Raw genomic sequence first — 17,564 nt, 5'->3', positions numbered from 1 at the left:
CAGCCACAGTTGAGCCAAACATTTCTGTTCTTAAGTGAGACCATTTGTTAAGTGAGTCACTGCAGTTGATAAATTAGTAATACCTTGTTAAGTGAACCTGGCTTTCCCATTGGCTTTGCTTGTCAGAAGGCCACAGAAGTTGAATAACCTGACCCCGGGATACCGCAGCCATCGTAAATATGAACCAGTTGTCAAGCACCGGAATATAAATCACATGACCATGGAGATGCTGCAATAGTCATAAGTGTGAAAAAGAGTCATGAGTCATTTTTTTTCAGTGACGTTGTAACTTCGAACAGTCACTAAGTGAACTGTCATAAGTCAACGACTACCGGTACATTGTTTTGATCCTTGACCAAAATCACACTTGCAAAGTGCTCTCAATCACAAGCTCTTTAAGATCAAAGACCAAGATAGGCAAATACCCACATAGTACACTTTGTGTTCAAAACCATTTGTGGGTGGTTCTAGGGGAAAGAAACAATATATTTTGTTCTGGTTCAAACATAAAGGTTTTGGCAAGGATTTAATCTTTTTTTTTTTTTTAATTTGATTTATATGCCGCCCTTCTCTGGAGACTCAGGGCGGCTTACAATGCGTTAAGCAATAGCATTCATACTTTTGTATATTTATACAAAGTCATCTTATTGCCCCCACAAACTGGGTCCTCATTTCACCTACCTTAGAAAGGATGGAAGGCTGAGTCAACCTTGAGCCTTGGCGAGATTCGAACCAGCAGTAATTGCAGGCAGCTATGTTAATAACAGGGTGCTTAGACCACTGTACCATCAAGGCTCTCGGAGGATGAGATGAAAACTCTGGGTGCAGAAGGGCAAAAGACTCTCACCAGGGAAGAACTAGGCCTCTGGAATGGGACAACTTGCCACAGGACAATTTAACAATTCAATTTAATTATTCAAAATAAATTTAAAAATAATTTTAATTTTTGTCATTCACATTTAATTCTGTCCCTTCTTTGGCATCCTTTCTTTAATGATTCTATGCCACCATTTCTTTGATATTAATGTCACTCTGGAACCATAGTCCTGCAGCAAGTTGGCCGTGGCAAGTAGACCATCACCGAATTGTCCTAGACCTCTATGCCTCTGCTATTATTCCTCCTCACCCAGCAACACTTAAAACCGGGAATCTGAAGCTAAACTGAAGTCCACAACTGATGAAGCAGAAAAACATAGCAGCCAAGAAATAGTTCGGGGTTTCTGAGCTAATGGAGAACATTTCACACAGCATTTCTTTCCGTAGAAGATGGAACTCCACAAAATATCAGCCAATGAACTGTGGCAAGCAAAACAAAGATTCATTTTTGTATCTTGGTCATCAACAAACACAAGATTATTGTTAAAGCCTGGTAACTCACTCCAACGTTTACGGACAGCACGATTTTCGGGATGGCTGGAATGATGAGATTAAAGGAAACTGGAACAAAGGCCTTGGAGAAGCAGTGTGCTTCTGTCTACCCGCTCAACGTTCTTCTACAGGTAGTCCTTGACTTACGACCATTCATTCAGCAACCATTCATAATTATGATGGTGCTGAAAGAAGGGACATATGGCCTGTACTCAACGCTATGGCCTCTGCAGTGCCCCCGAGGTCACACACTGAAAATTCAGGAACTTGACTATCCCCCTGCTCTTACGACTACAGGTAGTCCTCGACTTACAACAATTCACGTAGTGACCGTTCAAAGTTACAACAGCATTAAAAAAAAGTGACATGGTCATTTTTCCCACTTATGACCGTTGCAGCATCCCCATGGTCACCTGTTTTACATTTGGATGCTTGATAACTGATTCACATTTATGACGATTGCAGAGTCCTGGGGTCATGTGATCCCCTTTAGCGACCTTCTGACAAGCAAAGTCAACAGGAAAGCCAGATTCACTTAACAAGCATGTTACTCTTTGAATCAATGCAGTGATTCACTTGACAAACGTGGCAACAAAAACTCACTTAACGAATTTCTCACTTAGCAACATAAATTTTGGGGCTCAATTGTGGTCATAAGTCGAGGACTACTTCTTCAGTGATGCTGCAACTCTCCTCCATCTGGGTCACAGAGTCCTTGGGCCTCCTTCCTGCCTCGGCATGCCTTACCTCTTCTGAAGACTGCCTTTCCAAAAGCACGTCCAGCCAACGCAATGCACAGCCTTCCTCCAGAGAAGCCCCTCACACTATCCCAAAAAATGAATGAAATTCTGGATCCGTCCACAATTCTTCTGATCTCAGAAGGGCACAATTTTTCAAATCACACAATTTGGAATGATGATGATGATGATGCTGTCCTTCTGAGAGAATGCACAAATGGTGCCCACTTCCAGAATGGCACAAGGTTGCACGTCGCATCAACTGGGTGGCTCTTTCAGAAAGGCGATTTTTGGTAAGTGGAGCAAAGCGTGATGGGGCAGGGAGGAGACCCAAGGCCTGAAGGGACCCAGAAGCAAGCCCAAGGGTGGGTAGCTATGTGGGGGGGGGGCTCAGTGGGCGGGGAGACCCAGCATAGCCCAATTGAGAGCAGTGGCCTGGGCCTGCACCGGGCCTTCCCACCCTCCAGGCAGCTGCGCTCAGCTTAATGACCTATGCATTTGCTTAAAAGCCAGCACAAAGACAGCTGGGACTGCAGTGGTTGAATGGGCCAGTCACGTGGACATTTCGTTTACTGAACACAATAACTTACAACCATAATTCCAGGTTCAATTTTGGTCATAAGTCAAAGATTTCCTATATTTAGCGACTTGTTTTGCATCTTAAAATTTCCCCAAAATTGTAGTTCTCCCATTTTTTTTTGCAAGAAACTCCTCCTACTTCCAGCAAACCTAAAGTAAATACCAGATGAATGACAGGAAATGGATATAACTACAGGCAGAGACTTCAGCCGTATTGCAAAACTTTTTTTCACACCTCAGCTCTTTCAGAAGAACAGTAACAATTAGCTAACAGTAACTCCAAGATCTTTAGAAAGTTTATGTTAGCAAAAAAACCAAAAAAACCCAACCCTCTCTCAATTATGCAGAACTTAGGTAAAAGCTGTAACTTAGCTTCTCAAAATTTTAAGATATTGTTTAGGAGGAATATGAGAAACCGGCTGATAAATGCAGGTGGAAATATTCAGTAGACAGAAGTACAAAGAATTTGCTAGCTCTGAAATTGCTCTTTGAAGGAAAAATTAAGCCTATTTCATCGCTGAACACCAGGCTGCAGCCCAAGAGATACATTATTGACGATTCTGTGCTTTTTGATACAGATATAGCTGTTATTCAAAGAGAAGCAGAAAGGAAATTAAGCAATTGTGCATCCAGCAAAAAGCCTTTTCTCAACCACCAGATCACAACCTCACGTTCTCTGCATCCTCATTTTAATTTGAAAGTTTTGCTTAAATCGGAAATATTTTATGCTGCCAGGCCAGAATCCCAGGCAAATTGTAGTCACTCTTTTTTTGGGGGGGACAAAATAGGCAGCGTGTGCAGGGACTACCGTCTAGTTAAAACTCTGTTAACAATAACGAAGGCTGAGACTTCCAAAGACTTACACGCACATTTAATAATGCAGAAAACAAAAGAGCCAACTGAGTCTGGCTGCTTTCTGGGGAGCGTCTTCTATATATACAGATGTATAATGACAAGCGTGACATCTCTTTTTTTAAAAAGTGCTGGGTGAGCACGGTGGAAGCAAGGATGGTTTGCGAGGATAGAAAGAGGTATGCACAGTTAATAACGTTGATGTAAACTAGATTTAGCAGCCCATCTTTTTCTTAAGGTTAGTGTGTTTATTATTTCAGACAGTCTTTCCGCACTTTGCATAATATTGCCTACCCCGAAAGGGAACAGCGTGATAGTTACAGAACACAGAACAAAGACACGTATGTGTACGTATGATGCCAGTATCTTTCTGTAGTTAACTATAATCTCAGCCTTTACTTTCAGCCTATTTCCTCAAACTCTCGAGACTCTCTGATCTTAACTGCTTGCCTCCCCTGCCAGGTCTAGGAAGCAAAAGCAGGCTCCCCTGCATTGCAAGACTGAGTCCATGAACGGCAGTTTCTAAGATAGGTATTCAAAAACCGAATATGCAAATATAATGGAAGCGCTGAAGCTAGCTTGGAATAAAACCACTCGGGCGCTCAAGGCTCCGCAGTTAAAACATAAGCATGACTCATCACCGCAGCTATTTATTACACTCTGGTTACAAAAATGCAGAGGTAGGGATGATCTGCTTAACTAAGTTTCTCTTAAAAAAAGAGAGAGAGAGAGATAGGGAAGGCATCCTGTTTGAGGCCACCTTCCGGCCCAATCGGAGTCTGTGTAAGAGGCAGACTTGGGAAGCCTCAGCCATCTTGGTTTGAGATCCGACAGCTCCAGCAGGGTTGCCCACATCCTGTTCAGGCTCTGTTGGAAATAGGTAACTACCTGTTTACTACATTTTTATTGGGAGGTACTCATTAATGAGCCTTAACTAATGAGCTAAACAGCTGTACTAACTGCTTAATGACTGAAACTATTCTAGTGATATTGCTGAAGAACTCCAGGTGCCATCTGCTCACCGCAATTTCCAGGCAGACAGTAAATGATAATGTCTGTCTGATCACAAAGTGCGCAAGAAAGCCCAAGTATTTGTTTTAAAAAGCAAATAAACCCACAAACCATTTTGAACCAGCGTTCTTTGTGCAACAAATAAACAAAATGCCAGCTCTAAAAGAACAATGGGGACTCATACAAGGATTTTCCAAGCTCTCTACTCAGCTGAAAGTATAAGTACAGTATGTAAACATCTGGGAACATCCCACATTTGGGAATGCTGCTACTGGTCCCAATTTTGCTTAACCCTTCTAGAACTTTTTTCCGCAGCGACAATTCCCAGAATGGGACGTTCCTGTCTGATACAGCAACTGAGAAATCTTTTTTATTATTCTTAATGCTCCCTCCACGCGTAGGAAGGTCACAGCTAATGGTCAATCTTCAAATTTTAGGGTGGAATGAGGGTTGCTGAAAGACAAACTGTAAAGCAGGAAAGAGATCACAGGATAAAGAGATAGCACGAATGCAATAAATACTTTTCGAAGTTCCTATCATTGTTTCACATCGGGTTATCATCTTCATTATTTTCATTAGGTTAATGTATATGCATCTGTGATCAATATGTAACTCCTCCATTGAGTCAGTAATGCTTTGAAATAAGGACACTTCTATGAGAAGAGCTCATCCAGAAATCTTGTCTGTCTCTGCAGCACACAAAGCCAAACACGAAATGCAGCAAAGAAAGAAAAAGCCCTTTTAATTCTACATCGATGCTTCTGATCTTCCCAACGGAGGGAGGACAGTGGAACCTCTTAAGGACTTATATTTCATTATGCTGGTTCCCTCCGAGGAAAAGAAGTGTCCTTAACAGTCCTCCATTGTATTCACACCTGCACGGCTATAAATTACACAAACAGCCTTCAGGCTCAGCATGTTTATTGATCTAAGATCAAATGAAGACTTACAGACTCAATTCTCATCAACAGCCCATCTCCTAAAAATTTATCAGGGATACAGAGCGCTTTCTTCTCAACCAGAGCTAGACACCGGGGTGTCCTCCAGATGTTTTCAAGTAAAACCATCCTTTGCCACCAGCTACACTGGCTGGGATTGACATCTGGACTTACCTACTAGTGCAAAGTCAAATCTAAATGTGAACTAGTGTTAAATATTTTTGTCTAGACATTTCATATACATTCCCTTTTAATGTCCATCTATTTCGTTCCTATCTGGTAACACAAACAATTCCTATACCTGTCTCCTAGGAAATAAAACCCACTAAGTTTATTATAGATGAACATAACAACTATCCAAATGGTTGCAGAAAATCAGTAGGAGAGGCTTCAACAAATATCCTAAATCGTAACATTTAGAGGAAATATACCACTAAGAAAGATTTCTAATGAAACACATTGGCTATTATGTTTTATTGTATCTGTATTAATTGTTGGATTAGGATTAGGATTAAAGGGACTCGAGTTGCAATCTATCTTCATGTCACTTCCTTCAGCCCAAGAACCAGCATGGCAGTGTGGTTTAAATATTGGGACTAGAAACTAGGAGACTGTGAGTTCTAGTTCCCTGCTGCACCATATACACTCGATAAGAGATCAAAGCTGCTGTTATGTAGATAAAAGAGAAAGCCATACTAAACTTGCCTTGAGCACTTAAAAAAAAGGTGGGGGGGAGATACAAAATCAACTAATACAGATAGTCCACAATTTACAACCGTAATGGAGTCTGCCCATTATGATCGTAAGTCGTAACAGTCATAAATATGAGTCACCCATGTGGTCAACTCAATTTTATGAACTTTTTTGCATCGGTTGTAAAGTGAATGTCATAGTTGTAAGGCAAACCCATTGTTTGCTATGGGCCGTTTTGATCAAAAATAGGAAATAAATACCAGCTTTCAGCAAAAAAAAAAAAAAAAAACCCTTGTAAAACCCAGTCATGTGACAGCAGGTTGCTGCAAATGGTTGTATATGCAGGCTGGTTGCTGAGCACCCAACATGTATTCACATCAGATGCTCAGAGGGTGGGGAGGAAAGGGAGACCACAGGGGGAGGACACTGTCAGAAATTTGCAACCAGGTCATAGATATTCCCAGAAAGTCTGTCATAACTTCAAATGGACACTAAATGATCAGACATAAATCAAGAACTAATTGTACTCCACTATGTCAATGTATATTTTTCATTCTGGTCTTCACAAAAACTGGATCTATTAACCTTATCTAGTGTGGTAACTGAAAACTTGGCATTTTTATTTATTAAACAAAGCCTTTCTATTCTGATCTCTCAGCTTGTATTTTTTTTAGCTAAAGCTCTATATGTTTCACTGTTATTTTAGCTTCCCTGCATTTCCTTGTTATTTGCCATTTTAGTCTTTCAGTTAGCTATTTATCCTGGCAAGTAGAACTTAAACTTTAAAGCATGCCAGAACCACACAAGCCACAATCAAGAACTATATACCAGCCACACAATAATTTGAAGGGTTAATAGACTTTACATATTTTAAAAGAGCATATTATTTACAGAAAAGGATTTTTTTTAAATGAGCATTTTTACAAACAGTACTTAGCAGGGGACAACAGTGATCTAATTCAGTGTTTGCATTCTTGATTCAAGCCAACTTGAGATTTATTGAACTGAAAAGGAATTAAGAACTGAGGTATTCCCCCCCCACCCCTCCTCTTGGCACAGAAGGCATGGTCTAGGTATTCCTAATTGTCTACTCGGAAACAGGCTTAAGGAACCAGGTGGCCTCTTCTATGGTTGGATGCAGTCTCTAAATCTTGTTGCTTTTCCTCATTCATAACCTGAACTGCAGATTAAAGAAAGCTCTGCAAACTCTGTTATTATTCAAATGGTGACTCCAACCTTTGCCTGTTTTGCCTGCAAGACTAAAGTTTAATTTAATCTACAGCTGTTCCCAAATACTACAAACAAAACTGATCACAGCATGAGGGACAAGACCAGAAGCCATAAAAATTGAACTATTTAGGCAGTGCCTTCCTTATCTATCAGAATTTGAGAATAGCAATGCATCTCCTAACTTGGAAGAGAAAAAACAGAAGACAATGAACTAAGGCCTGAGATTAGAAGCAGCAGAATCTGGGCATAACGTGTGTTAAGGAGTATGATACTGAATCCTATCTGAACAAAAATAAGTCCTGTATCCAGGCAAGTAAGAAATCAAACTCATGTTTTATGCTTTTATCCAAATTATCCCACCAACTTAAGACCATCTAAATGGATCATTCCTTCCTGCATGGGGATATAACACCTCTCTGGAAGTTTTCAAAATCATGGAAAAAGTTTTAATATCTTAACTCGTAACAATTAAAAATAAGGGGCATGGAAGATGACAGGAACAGAAACAGGTAAGCATAACTGTATAAATATTTAGTGAGAATTTTCATTTAATAAGATTAATTACTCCCAGATAATTTCTGAATTCAATAAAAGTTAACTGAATAATGAAAAAAGATGAAAACTATTATATAATAAACTTTTTAAAAAGATACAAGGCAATACAAACTAATATACTCCCAAACCGGTGTTAACATATAACTTGAGTCATACTGGAAAAAACAAGGGGGAAATTTTAAAACAAAGGTCTTGCATAGGTTTCGAAAATCATAAATCCACAACAAAGTAAATAGCCATTTTCTGGATTTGACTGATTTGCAAACTTAGAATAGAGTTGCTGTCCCTAAAGACCACCCAGAAGCTTCAACTGGTCCAGAAGGTGGCAGCTTCACAAGCTGCACTGGATGAGATAAAATTCAAGGTGTTGTTTGTTACCCACAAAGCACTACAAGGCACAGAGCCTGGTTCCTGAAAGGACTAACATCTCCAATAGTATATTACCACACTGATTCAATCCTGCAGAATTAGGGTGCTTCAGGTTCCTTCAATTAAACTATGTCATCTATCAGGACCCCAGAAGTGCACCTTCTCCGTAGCAGTGCCTGCCCTCTGGAAAAAAGTCGTCCTGTTCCCCCCCCCCCTCCCACCCTCTCAATCCAGACGGCTCTGACTCTGCTGTTGATCAAATGAGCTGTGAAGATCTGGCCCTTTGGAGAAGGAGGGAGACCACTTGCTTCCTCATGCTTGCCATCTTTTATCTTTTATTGTTTTTACTGGTAATTTTTAATGCCTGGTTGTTGTGACTCATATAGTTGTTCAGTTCATGCAGCATACAAGTTTAATAATGTATTATTGTTAAATAAATGAGCTATAATTCAATTACCAATCTAGAGCCAATTATTTCAGAGGGATTACTTTAGGCAGGGCTCAATCTGGATCCAACCTCATGTGTAGAGATGAAAGAAATCTATTTCACTTTAATATCTGACATTTATATAATATAATGAGATAGGAGCATATTTAAACTTTTTCAGATTTTTCATAATCCTTTCTTGAACACCTTGTAAGAACCAAATGACATGGAACTGACACGAAGCAGGGGGATGGACTAGAAGACCTCCACAGTCCCTTCCAACTCTTTTATTCTGTATCCCTTTCTCATGCAAAGATTGCTACTGATCCCCATTTAACAGCAAGAGACTTTAGGAGTTGTTGTCCAACATATCTGACCGTTGTAATTTACGGACAGCTGGATTAAATGTTACAAAATGCTGGAAAGACTAACATCAGAACGAACGCTCTTCCATTCTCTGGGGCTTCAGCTGTAGAATGACAGAAGGGTTGAAGTCTCTCTCTTCAGCTCATAAAACTGTCATTACATGTAAGATTTCCTACATGAAGCACATTTTATATTAAATCCTAATAAGAAATACTTTGAAGGACTGGACCCATTTCAACTTGTTAAAGATAATACCTACTCTGAGGTCTTGGAAACAAAGAGAAGTAACGTCTCCAGGCTTCTTTCTGAATGTTGGACTTCTCCGTCTAACTGGAGGGTCTGGTCTTTCTCCAAGTATTAAGAAGGTCCACTAATTCTGCTTCATCAAAATCAAAATTCACTTGATGCTGCCACTTTGCTATCTTAAAACTTTGTTTCTGATAATACAGCCAGCAGGAATATCCATAGAATATGGTGTTAAAAAAAAAAAAAGTCAAGGTGGCCATAGATGGTGCAATCGAAGTTCTATACTAAGGGTGTCATGCTCGCAGCCCACACGCCGGATGTGTCACACGCTGGCCACGCCCACCCCTGGTTTAGCAAAGGGGGAGGGGAGTTGTGATACATCACGTGACGACGTGTCATCATAGGTCTCACACCCCGGCTCTATACTCTATATGGAGAGAAAGGAGGAGGCATCTTCAAAAGATCTCCAGGAATCAATCACAAAACTATAAGACAACCAATGCAGTATTCCAATGGCACATGCAAATTGTGTTACTGGTTTTAACTCTAGAAGAACAAACTTGACGGCTACTACAATATTCTAGAATACACAGTACAGCAGATGGGGCATTTCATAAAGAATTCCAGGTCACAAAAAGAGTTACACAATTGTATCCTTTAAGTACTAGGGCATTCCCTAAAATTCAGTGCAATCAGTTCCCTAACCATTCAAGTTCCTTCTAAACTTTCTTTCTGACAATAAGAAAGCAAAAGAACAAATTCCAAAACTCAAGAAATATCTTAAGCTGACATATCTGTTCTCATGGTTTACATGGAAGTATCATATCTAGAAAACTAACTGTAAAACCAGAATTCCTCAAGAATTCCTCTGGCTTCCTAAAAGATTTAGGTAGCCAGAGCACCTGTCTCTCTTATTATCATAGAATCCTAGGTACCTTGGAGGTCTTCTAGTTTCCAACCCAATCTCTCAAGGAAGGAGACCTTATACCCTCCACCGTTACTGTCTTACATCCTCCCACATTTGCTATGATCTTCTGCAATATTCTTCCTTATATTATGTACGTGTTAAGATTGCAGTTACATGATGGTACATCTAAAACATAATGCTGTTCTTTTGAAACAACTCTACAAATTGTAAACTAAAAATCTAAAACAACACCCACAATCTAAAAAACCCACACAATCCACTGGCTCTATCACTGTCATTCACAATAAATATTATAATTCACTACAAGCTCACAAAGATCTACTGTTTGAACAAACAGGGGAACAATCTAAAACTTAGGTTGCAACTTTTAGGGGCGAGGGGATCATTTGGAAGTCTAAGACAAAACGGTGAGTGTTCAAATGGCGACTGCCATCCCATTTCTGACAATTCATAAAAGAGCTCCCACAGTGTGTGTGACCAATCACAAAACCACCATTTACCAACCAGTGAACTGGTGAGGTTGCCTTCCTTCATCTTTCTAGCCTCCTGAGATGCTGTCTAACAAACCCACTCTACCACTGTCCATTCTCTGGGGGAGAGGCCACCCTTCCAAACGATACGCTAAAGCACAGCTTGGTTTTACTTCCTAAGGACATTTTGAGGCCCACTTGAGGCATTTTCAAAATAGAGACATGAGAGAAGCTGGTGTTTTATGGGAAATCGCTTTAAATGTCTCTCTGCTTTATATTAGAAAACCCAGCAACTATATTAAAGTCTGGGAAGGTAGGCAGGCTGGTGGACACCAAGGGAGCTAGCTGTCTGCAAGTACACATTCACATTGATTTCCTCAGTAACTAGTGATTCCTTCCATATCGCTTTTGCTTCCTTTACCATAGTTCAGCCAGAAAGTGAGACATTTCCCGATTTCAGAAATCCCCCCCCACAGTGGTTTTCATATTCATGGTTTTAAAATGAAAAAAAAAAATCAGGAGGAATCTGGTAACACCTTTTCTGACCAACAAATTTGACTAAAAGGCGCTAAGCTTTTGTAATAAGCCTTTTAATAAAATGTGTTAGAAAAAAGGCTTGAGACTCCTCCTGTTTTTTGGTCACTGTAGACTAGCACAGCTTTCCTACAATAGCAATGAAAGGAAACCCAAAGTAGTGTGTGCAGATAAAAGTTGTCAGCACACTATTGTAACTGTTAGTACTGGACACTTTTCTAACCGAACAAACAGATAGGAAACAATTCCACATCAAAATCTAGAATTTAGAAACAATTGGCCTGGTTCACACTAAGTTAAAAACCTGTTTGTAAGCCTTATTTTTCTTCCTAGAAGGATTTTCCATTTCATAATTCAAAAGAAAACTAAATTAAGTGGTCCTATGTGCTAATCAGTAGGAATGCGGTGGCTCAGTGGCTAAGATGCTGAGCTTGTCGATCGAAAGGTCAGCAGTTCAGCAGTTCGAATCCCTAGTGCCGCGTAACAGGGTGAGCTCCCATTTCTTGTCCCAGCTTCTGCCAACCTAGCAGTTCGAAAGCATGTAAAAAAATGCAAGTAGAAAAAAAGGGACCACCTTTGCTGGGAAGGGAACAGCGTTCCGTGTGCCTTTGGCGTTGAGTCATGCCGGCCACATGACCATGGAGATGTCTTCGGACAGCGCTGGCTCTTCGGCTTTGAAACGGAGATGAGCACTGCCCCCTAGAGTCGGGAACGACTAGCACATATGTGCGAGGGGAACCTTTACCTTTTATGCGCTAATCAGGTTCTTGCCAATACTTACATGAACCACCATCTCACCTGAATTTACAATTTTGTGACTGTGATCCCTGAGAGTAAACCCAATGAAACAAAGACATTTTTCTCCTGCTTAACCAAACTCAGGATTCTACCCTGTTTTCCCCAAAATAAGACATCCCCTCATAATAAGCCCAATCGGACTTTTGAGCGCATGGCAATAAGGCCAAGCACTTATTTCAGGGTTCAAAAAAATGTAAGACAGGGTCTTATTTTCGGGGAAATACGGTATGTGATCAGGTAGTGAGTGTCCTTTTTAAGCAGAACATGGTATCTTGCCCCACAGAATGTCTTGACTTCTTTCAAAAAATTGAAGACAGACTGGGGGGAAGAGTAAACCTCCACCTCGAGTTAAGCATGTCTTCCCATTCTTACACTCAGTCAAAAAGGATCAATTACAATCTTTTCACTGAGACTTTTTTCCAATGTTGGTATTATTATTAAAAGTACCATCCGCCCTGAGTCTTCGGAGAGGGGCGGCATACAAATTGAATAAATAAATAAATAAATAAATAATCTTACTGACTTCACAACACCCAACAGTTTTGAAGTTATTCAAATATTTGAGAAAAAAAAACCAACAAAGACAGCACAAAGGTAAATTTCAGCTTTCTCCGGTAAAACCTATCAAACTTGGCTGGTTTGTGCTCTTAATCTAGAGCTCATTCTTTGCTTGCCCATTTCACAAATTGCCATACTTTGCATCCTTATGAATGGACACTGTAAGAATAAAAATCTTAAGCAATTTCTATTCAGAAGAACTCACAAAGGTTGAAACTTAGCCGCAATCATTTCTTACAGCACCACGAAACATCCAAATAACATACCTTTCAATTTAATCTGTGTAGCAGACATCTGTGGTTTTAAATGCCTAAATTCAATTGTCTATTTGGCTAACCAAAGTTAAAAATGAACCTAGTCAAGAAAGGATAAAGGAGCAGATGATACACCACTAAGAACTGGAAAAGCTGATACCCCAGATAACCTTTATAAAATCCAACCTTTTCTTCTTTTTTATTTGTTTATCAGCGGGATAATGGGCCCTTTTCTTTTCTTTTTTAATTCACCAGAGAGGTGGGAACCAATCTTCCTCTTTACTGCTGCTTGAATGAACTTCCAAAAGTTCTGATGAACATCCACAAGTGTTTCTGGGCCAGCTGCGCCCACCTGACTTTGTCAAGCATCAGTTGTTTTGGGACAAACTTCGCACAATCAAAGAGGAAACAACACCGGCTTTTGGGAAAGCTTTTTTTTCCCCCTGGACCCCTAAAGACCACCTCATCTAGCCCAGGCCAAAACCTCACGGGTGGGATGTGGGTCTACCTCTGAGGGGTTAGATCCGCCCAAGCGAAGCTCTGGGAAGCACAGGAAGCCGGGGGTGGAGGTGGGGGTGAGACCCCTATACAGAAATGGGGCTGCACCCTAAAATCCACATCAGGACCGAAAAAGCCGTTATCAGGACCCTTTTTGTGCCACCCCCCCCAGGGCCGGTTCTAACCCCCCCCCCTAGATAACCAAGTGTCCCATAAGGCTCGGCCAGTAAGGATGGGCAAGGAAGCCCAAAGGGAGGGAGCCTAATGCGCGGCCAGGTTGCCTCAGGAACGCCCGCCGAGGTCCCGTCAAGCCTGCCTAAATCAGCCTAGCGACGTCCCATCATCCACGGCCGCCTCAGGAAGGCCTGCCAGCCCGGTGGTCGCGCCTCCTCTTTCCCCCCCCACGCCCGCCCGGGGGTCCCGCTGACCTCGCGCACGTCCTGCAGGCACTCGAGGACGGCCAGGTTGTTGGCCCAGCTGTGCTTGGGGCAGACGCGCATCACGTCTTCGCGGCACACCGGCTCTTCCGCCAGCTTCCAGCCGCCGCCGGAGGAGCCAACGCGGGGCACCCGCCCGCCGCCGCCGCCTCCCACGGCCGGCCCGAGCTGAGGCGCCTGCTGCTGCTGCTGCTGCTGCTGCCCCTGCGGCTGGGCCCCCAGTCCCGGCTGCCCCTGCGGCTGCCCCTGCGGCGGGAAAGCGGCGGCGGCGGCCCCGGCCGGCTGAGCCAGCGCCGGCCCGAGGGCCACGAGGAAGAGGAGGAGCAGAGGGCCCGGCCCGCGGAGGCCCCGGGCCCCGACACGTCCGCACGGCGCCATCTTGGATGCGACTCCTTCGCTCGGGCCGCCCCGCCCACCGCGACGACGATGACGACGACGACGCGGAGACACGCCCACCGCGTACCTTGCGCGCGGCGCCACGGGGGCGGAGGCGGCCGTTTCGGGAGGGCGGGGCCGCGCCTCCCCCGTCGCCGGGGCAACCGCTGGGCCCGCCGAGAGATTTCTCCCGGTTCGCGCGCGCGCGCGCCGCTGCTTCCGGTTGCGAGCCGATCGTCCGTGCAACAGCAAGAACCGGTTGCATCCGCTAGCTCTCTTTACGGACGGGCTGCATCTAGAAGCCGTTCTCTCCTCTAACCATGGTTTATTGTGGAACTGTGTTCTTTGCAGATCACAACGGCTGGGTTCGCCTTAAGCCGAAAGGAGAGGGGGGGGCTGTTTCAGAATGAAGCGCATCGCACGTTGATCGCTTTTTGTATCTTGGGTAGCTGGACTTCTAGGCTGGCGAATGGGAACAACACACACCTCCCCGCAGCTTTGTCCTGGTTTGCTAACTCAGCCAAGCTGGACTCCTAAAGATGGGCAATATTGAATGTAGAATGGAATGGAATGGAAGAGGAGGAGAAAACAGAACGGAATAGAATATGAAATAAATAGAAGAGAAGAGAAGAGAAGAGAGGAGAGGAGAGGAGAGGAGAGGAGAGGAGAGGAGAGGAGAGGAGAGGAGAGGAGAGGAGAGAAGAGAAGAGAAGAGAAGAGAAGAGAAGAGAAGAGAAGAGAAGAGAAGAGAAAATAGAATGGAAGAGAAGAGAAAATGAGAAGAGAATAACATAGAATGGAATGGAAGAGAAGAGAAAAGAGAAGAGAAGAGAAGAGAAAGAGAGTAGAATAGAAAATTAGAATAGAATAGAATGGAATGGAATAGAATAGAAAATAGAATGGAATGGAATAGAATAGAATAGAATAGAATAGAATAGAATAGAATAGAATAGAATAGAATAGAATAGAATATACTTTCTGGTCACTTTGAATGTACACTAATCGGCATACATTAAAATGAAACTTCGTTGCATTCAGCTCTCAAAGGGTCACTACCTCCAATATACACTACCTAAGCATGACAAAATAAATACAAGATTATGCATACGCCCACATATATGACACAGAAAAACAAACCCAGTCTAGTGTGCATGGCAAGAAGACCGAACCTTGCGAGTTTAGCAGAGGGATGGCATAGGGAACAAAGCTGTCACAGAATGGGGTATTGAGATTGAGTTGGGGAGGGGGTTGTCTTCCAAGGGCACTAAGCTCCATAGGGAAAAGGGATCCACAGAGAAGCTGCAGAGAAAATGCTGGTCACTGGCAGGTGAAGAGGACAGGAGCCTGTTAGCCCCTTTTCAGACCTGCACCTTTTATTCCAAGGCATTAGCTTTCATGAACAAACAAAGCAAGTTCTCATCCGGGTTTCTAACTTTGTTGTTCTTGCCGAAAAGGAAATTGCAATCCTACCTATTGTGACCCCTTTGGGAAAACTCCCCATTTGTGCAAGGATCTGACCAGCCTATTAAAAGGGGAGGGGGCGTCAGCTGAACCAGTCCCTTTGTTGGAGAGTGGATGTGTTACCGAGGGCTGGTTGCAGAGACAGGAAAGGAATCCTCAAGCCGCAACACCCCTCTCAATAGCCACTTAAGACTTACACAATACTTGGAAGCACCAAATCACCTGGGGGGGGGCAGGGAGGAGACAAGGAAAAAGTCAGCAGGCACTCCCACGCTTAACAACTTAGGGGTGTGTGTATGCATGTACACAAAAGCTTAACAGACTCGCGCAGGCAAGATGGGAACAATTGCAAACTTGTCCTTGGCTTTACCTGGAGAAGCCAGGGGTGGGAGGAGGGCTCAACCTCTTAAGTCCAGCAGCTGTTCATGCATGCATGCATGTATGTATGTATGTACCGTTTCTCCAAAATAAGACATCCCCTGATAATAAGCCCAATCGGGCTTTTGAGCGCACGGCAATAAGGCCAAGCACTTATTTCAGGGTTCAAAAAAATAAGGGTCTTATTTTCGGGAAAACATGGTATGTATTATTTAGTTTGATTCATGGGGAGGTTGCCCAAATTAATTGGCGCTGGAGATTGCAACACTGCAAACTTTGACACCTCCTGCGTATTTTTTAAATTTATTCTGTTAGCGCTTTTAAAATAACAGAGAAACAGAAACAAAACAAAATACAAAGATAAAAACACATACAATGTTAAAGGGATTTATTCATTTTTATTTTATTTTATTTATTTATTTATTTATTTATTTTAAATGGAAAAAACAAAAGATAAATAGTTACAAGTCTATATATAGTTAGCTCCTGTAATTATTATTCAAGTACAACCTCATTTCTAGCACCTTTATATACCGTAACTGAATTTTTAACCAGGTGTTTTATACAAATGAGTCCCATATCTCAATTAATTTGTCCACACAAAGACAACATCTATAGGCAATCTGCTCATAGGTGGCAAGGGCAACTACATATATAGTGACTTCCTTGATTTTCATAATACAGGAATTAGTACGGCCATTAGAATAACACAAGACAGCACTATCCCCAAAACTAAACCAAATTCTTCCAAAAGAGCTCCATTTTACTAAGTGTTTGGAAGGCTATCAGAAGCCTTTGGGCAAGGTTTTACAACATGCTTGCCATCTTCCACAATTCCCCTGGCTGGAGAATATTGGGAGCTGAAGTCCACTTCATTTAAAGGTGTCAAAATTGGGAAATATTGTCTTTTGGAAGGCTTCTTTATAAAACACATGGTCACAACAGGGCAGCAGCTCATGTTCTCAGCAACTTGATTTCATGAAAGAGATGACCAACATCCATAATTGCATTGGCTGGGTCAATTAATAGTGGAGAAAGCTGAGATTTCTAAGACTTTCCTCCGTTTCTGCAGAGGGATTAGGCCGAGTTTCCTCTGAGTTAAGCCTAAATAAAGATTTATAGTTTTCTGCTTCTCCTTAAAACATGCTTTCTTTAGTGTTGACTATTAATATTCAGCACAATAGAATTTCTGAAGCCCCGAGGCTGCAAAATTTGAGTCCAGTGGCATTTATATGTTCTCTTCTGTATGAATTCACTGAAAGAACACCGCATTGGAATTGGGCAGCCAATAAATTTAAATAAATAATAAGAAATAATAATCATTCTTTCAGATATCTAAGGCAACATTTCATGCACTTACACGGTTTCTCCTCTATATAAATTCTTCAATGCTTGGTAAGATTTGCATTCTGAGTACAGCTCTTTCCTCATTCCAGGGCTAATATGATTTCTTTACTCGGTAAATATTTGAGAAATGATGGTCTTTGTAGCAACACTAAAGG

The 17,564-nt window shown here is 42.1% G+C and overlaps 1 protein-coding gene across 2 annotated transcripts in view; it reads right to left on the bottom strand.

Annotated features, from left to right (window-relative positions):
• Positions 1–14,282, bottom strand: part of GLG1 (golgi glycoprotein 1) — an 81,691-nt gene extending 67,409 nt beyond the window's left edge. The window contains exon 1 of one of the 2 annotated variants that reach the window (XM_060681538.2): positions 13,840–14,282. In XM_060681538.2, the coding sequence (XP_060537521.2) occupies positions 13,840–14,226 (387 nt within the window). In that variant the 5' untranslated portion in view covers positions 14,227–14,282. The remainder of the gene's footprint in view (positions 1–13,839) is intronic. The other variant, XM_087877125.1, reaches the window with a different exon arrangement.
• Positions 14,283–17,564: the final 3,282 nt, after the last annotated feature.

This window comes from Pantherophis guttatus, chromosome 11, assembly GCF_059756535.1.
Source record: "Pantherophis guttatus breed Tessera chromosome 11, ASM5975653v1, whole genome shotgun sequence".
Lineage (NCBI taxonomy): Eukaryota > Metazoa > Chordata > Lepidosauria > Squamata > Colubridae > Pantherophis > Pantherophis guttatus.
The sequence above is the reverse complement of the archived record's forward strand: the minus strand, read 5'-3'. Positions and strand labels throughout refer to the sequence as shown.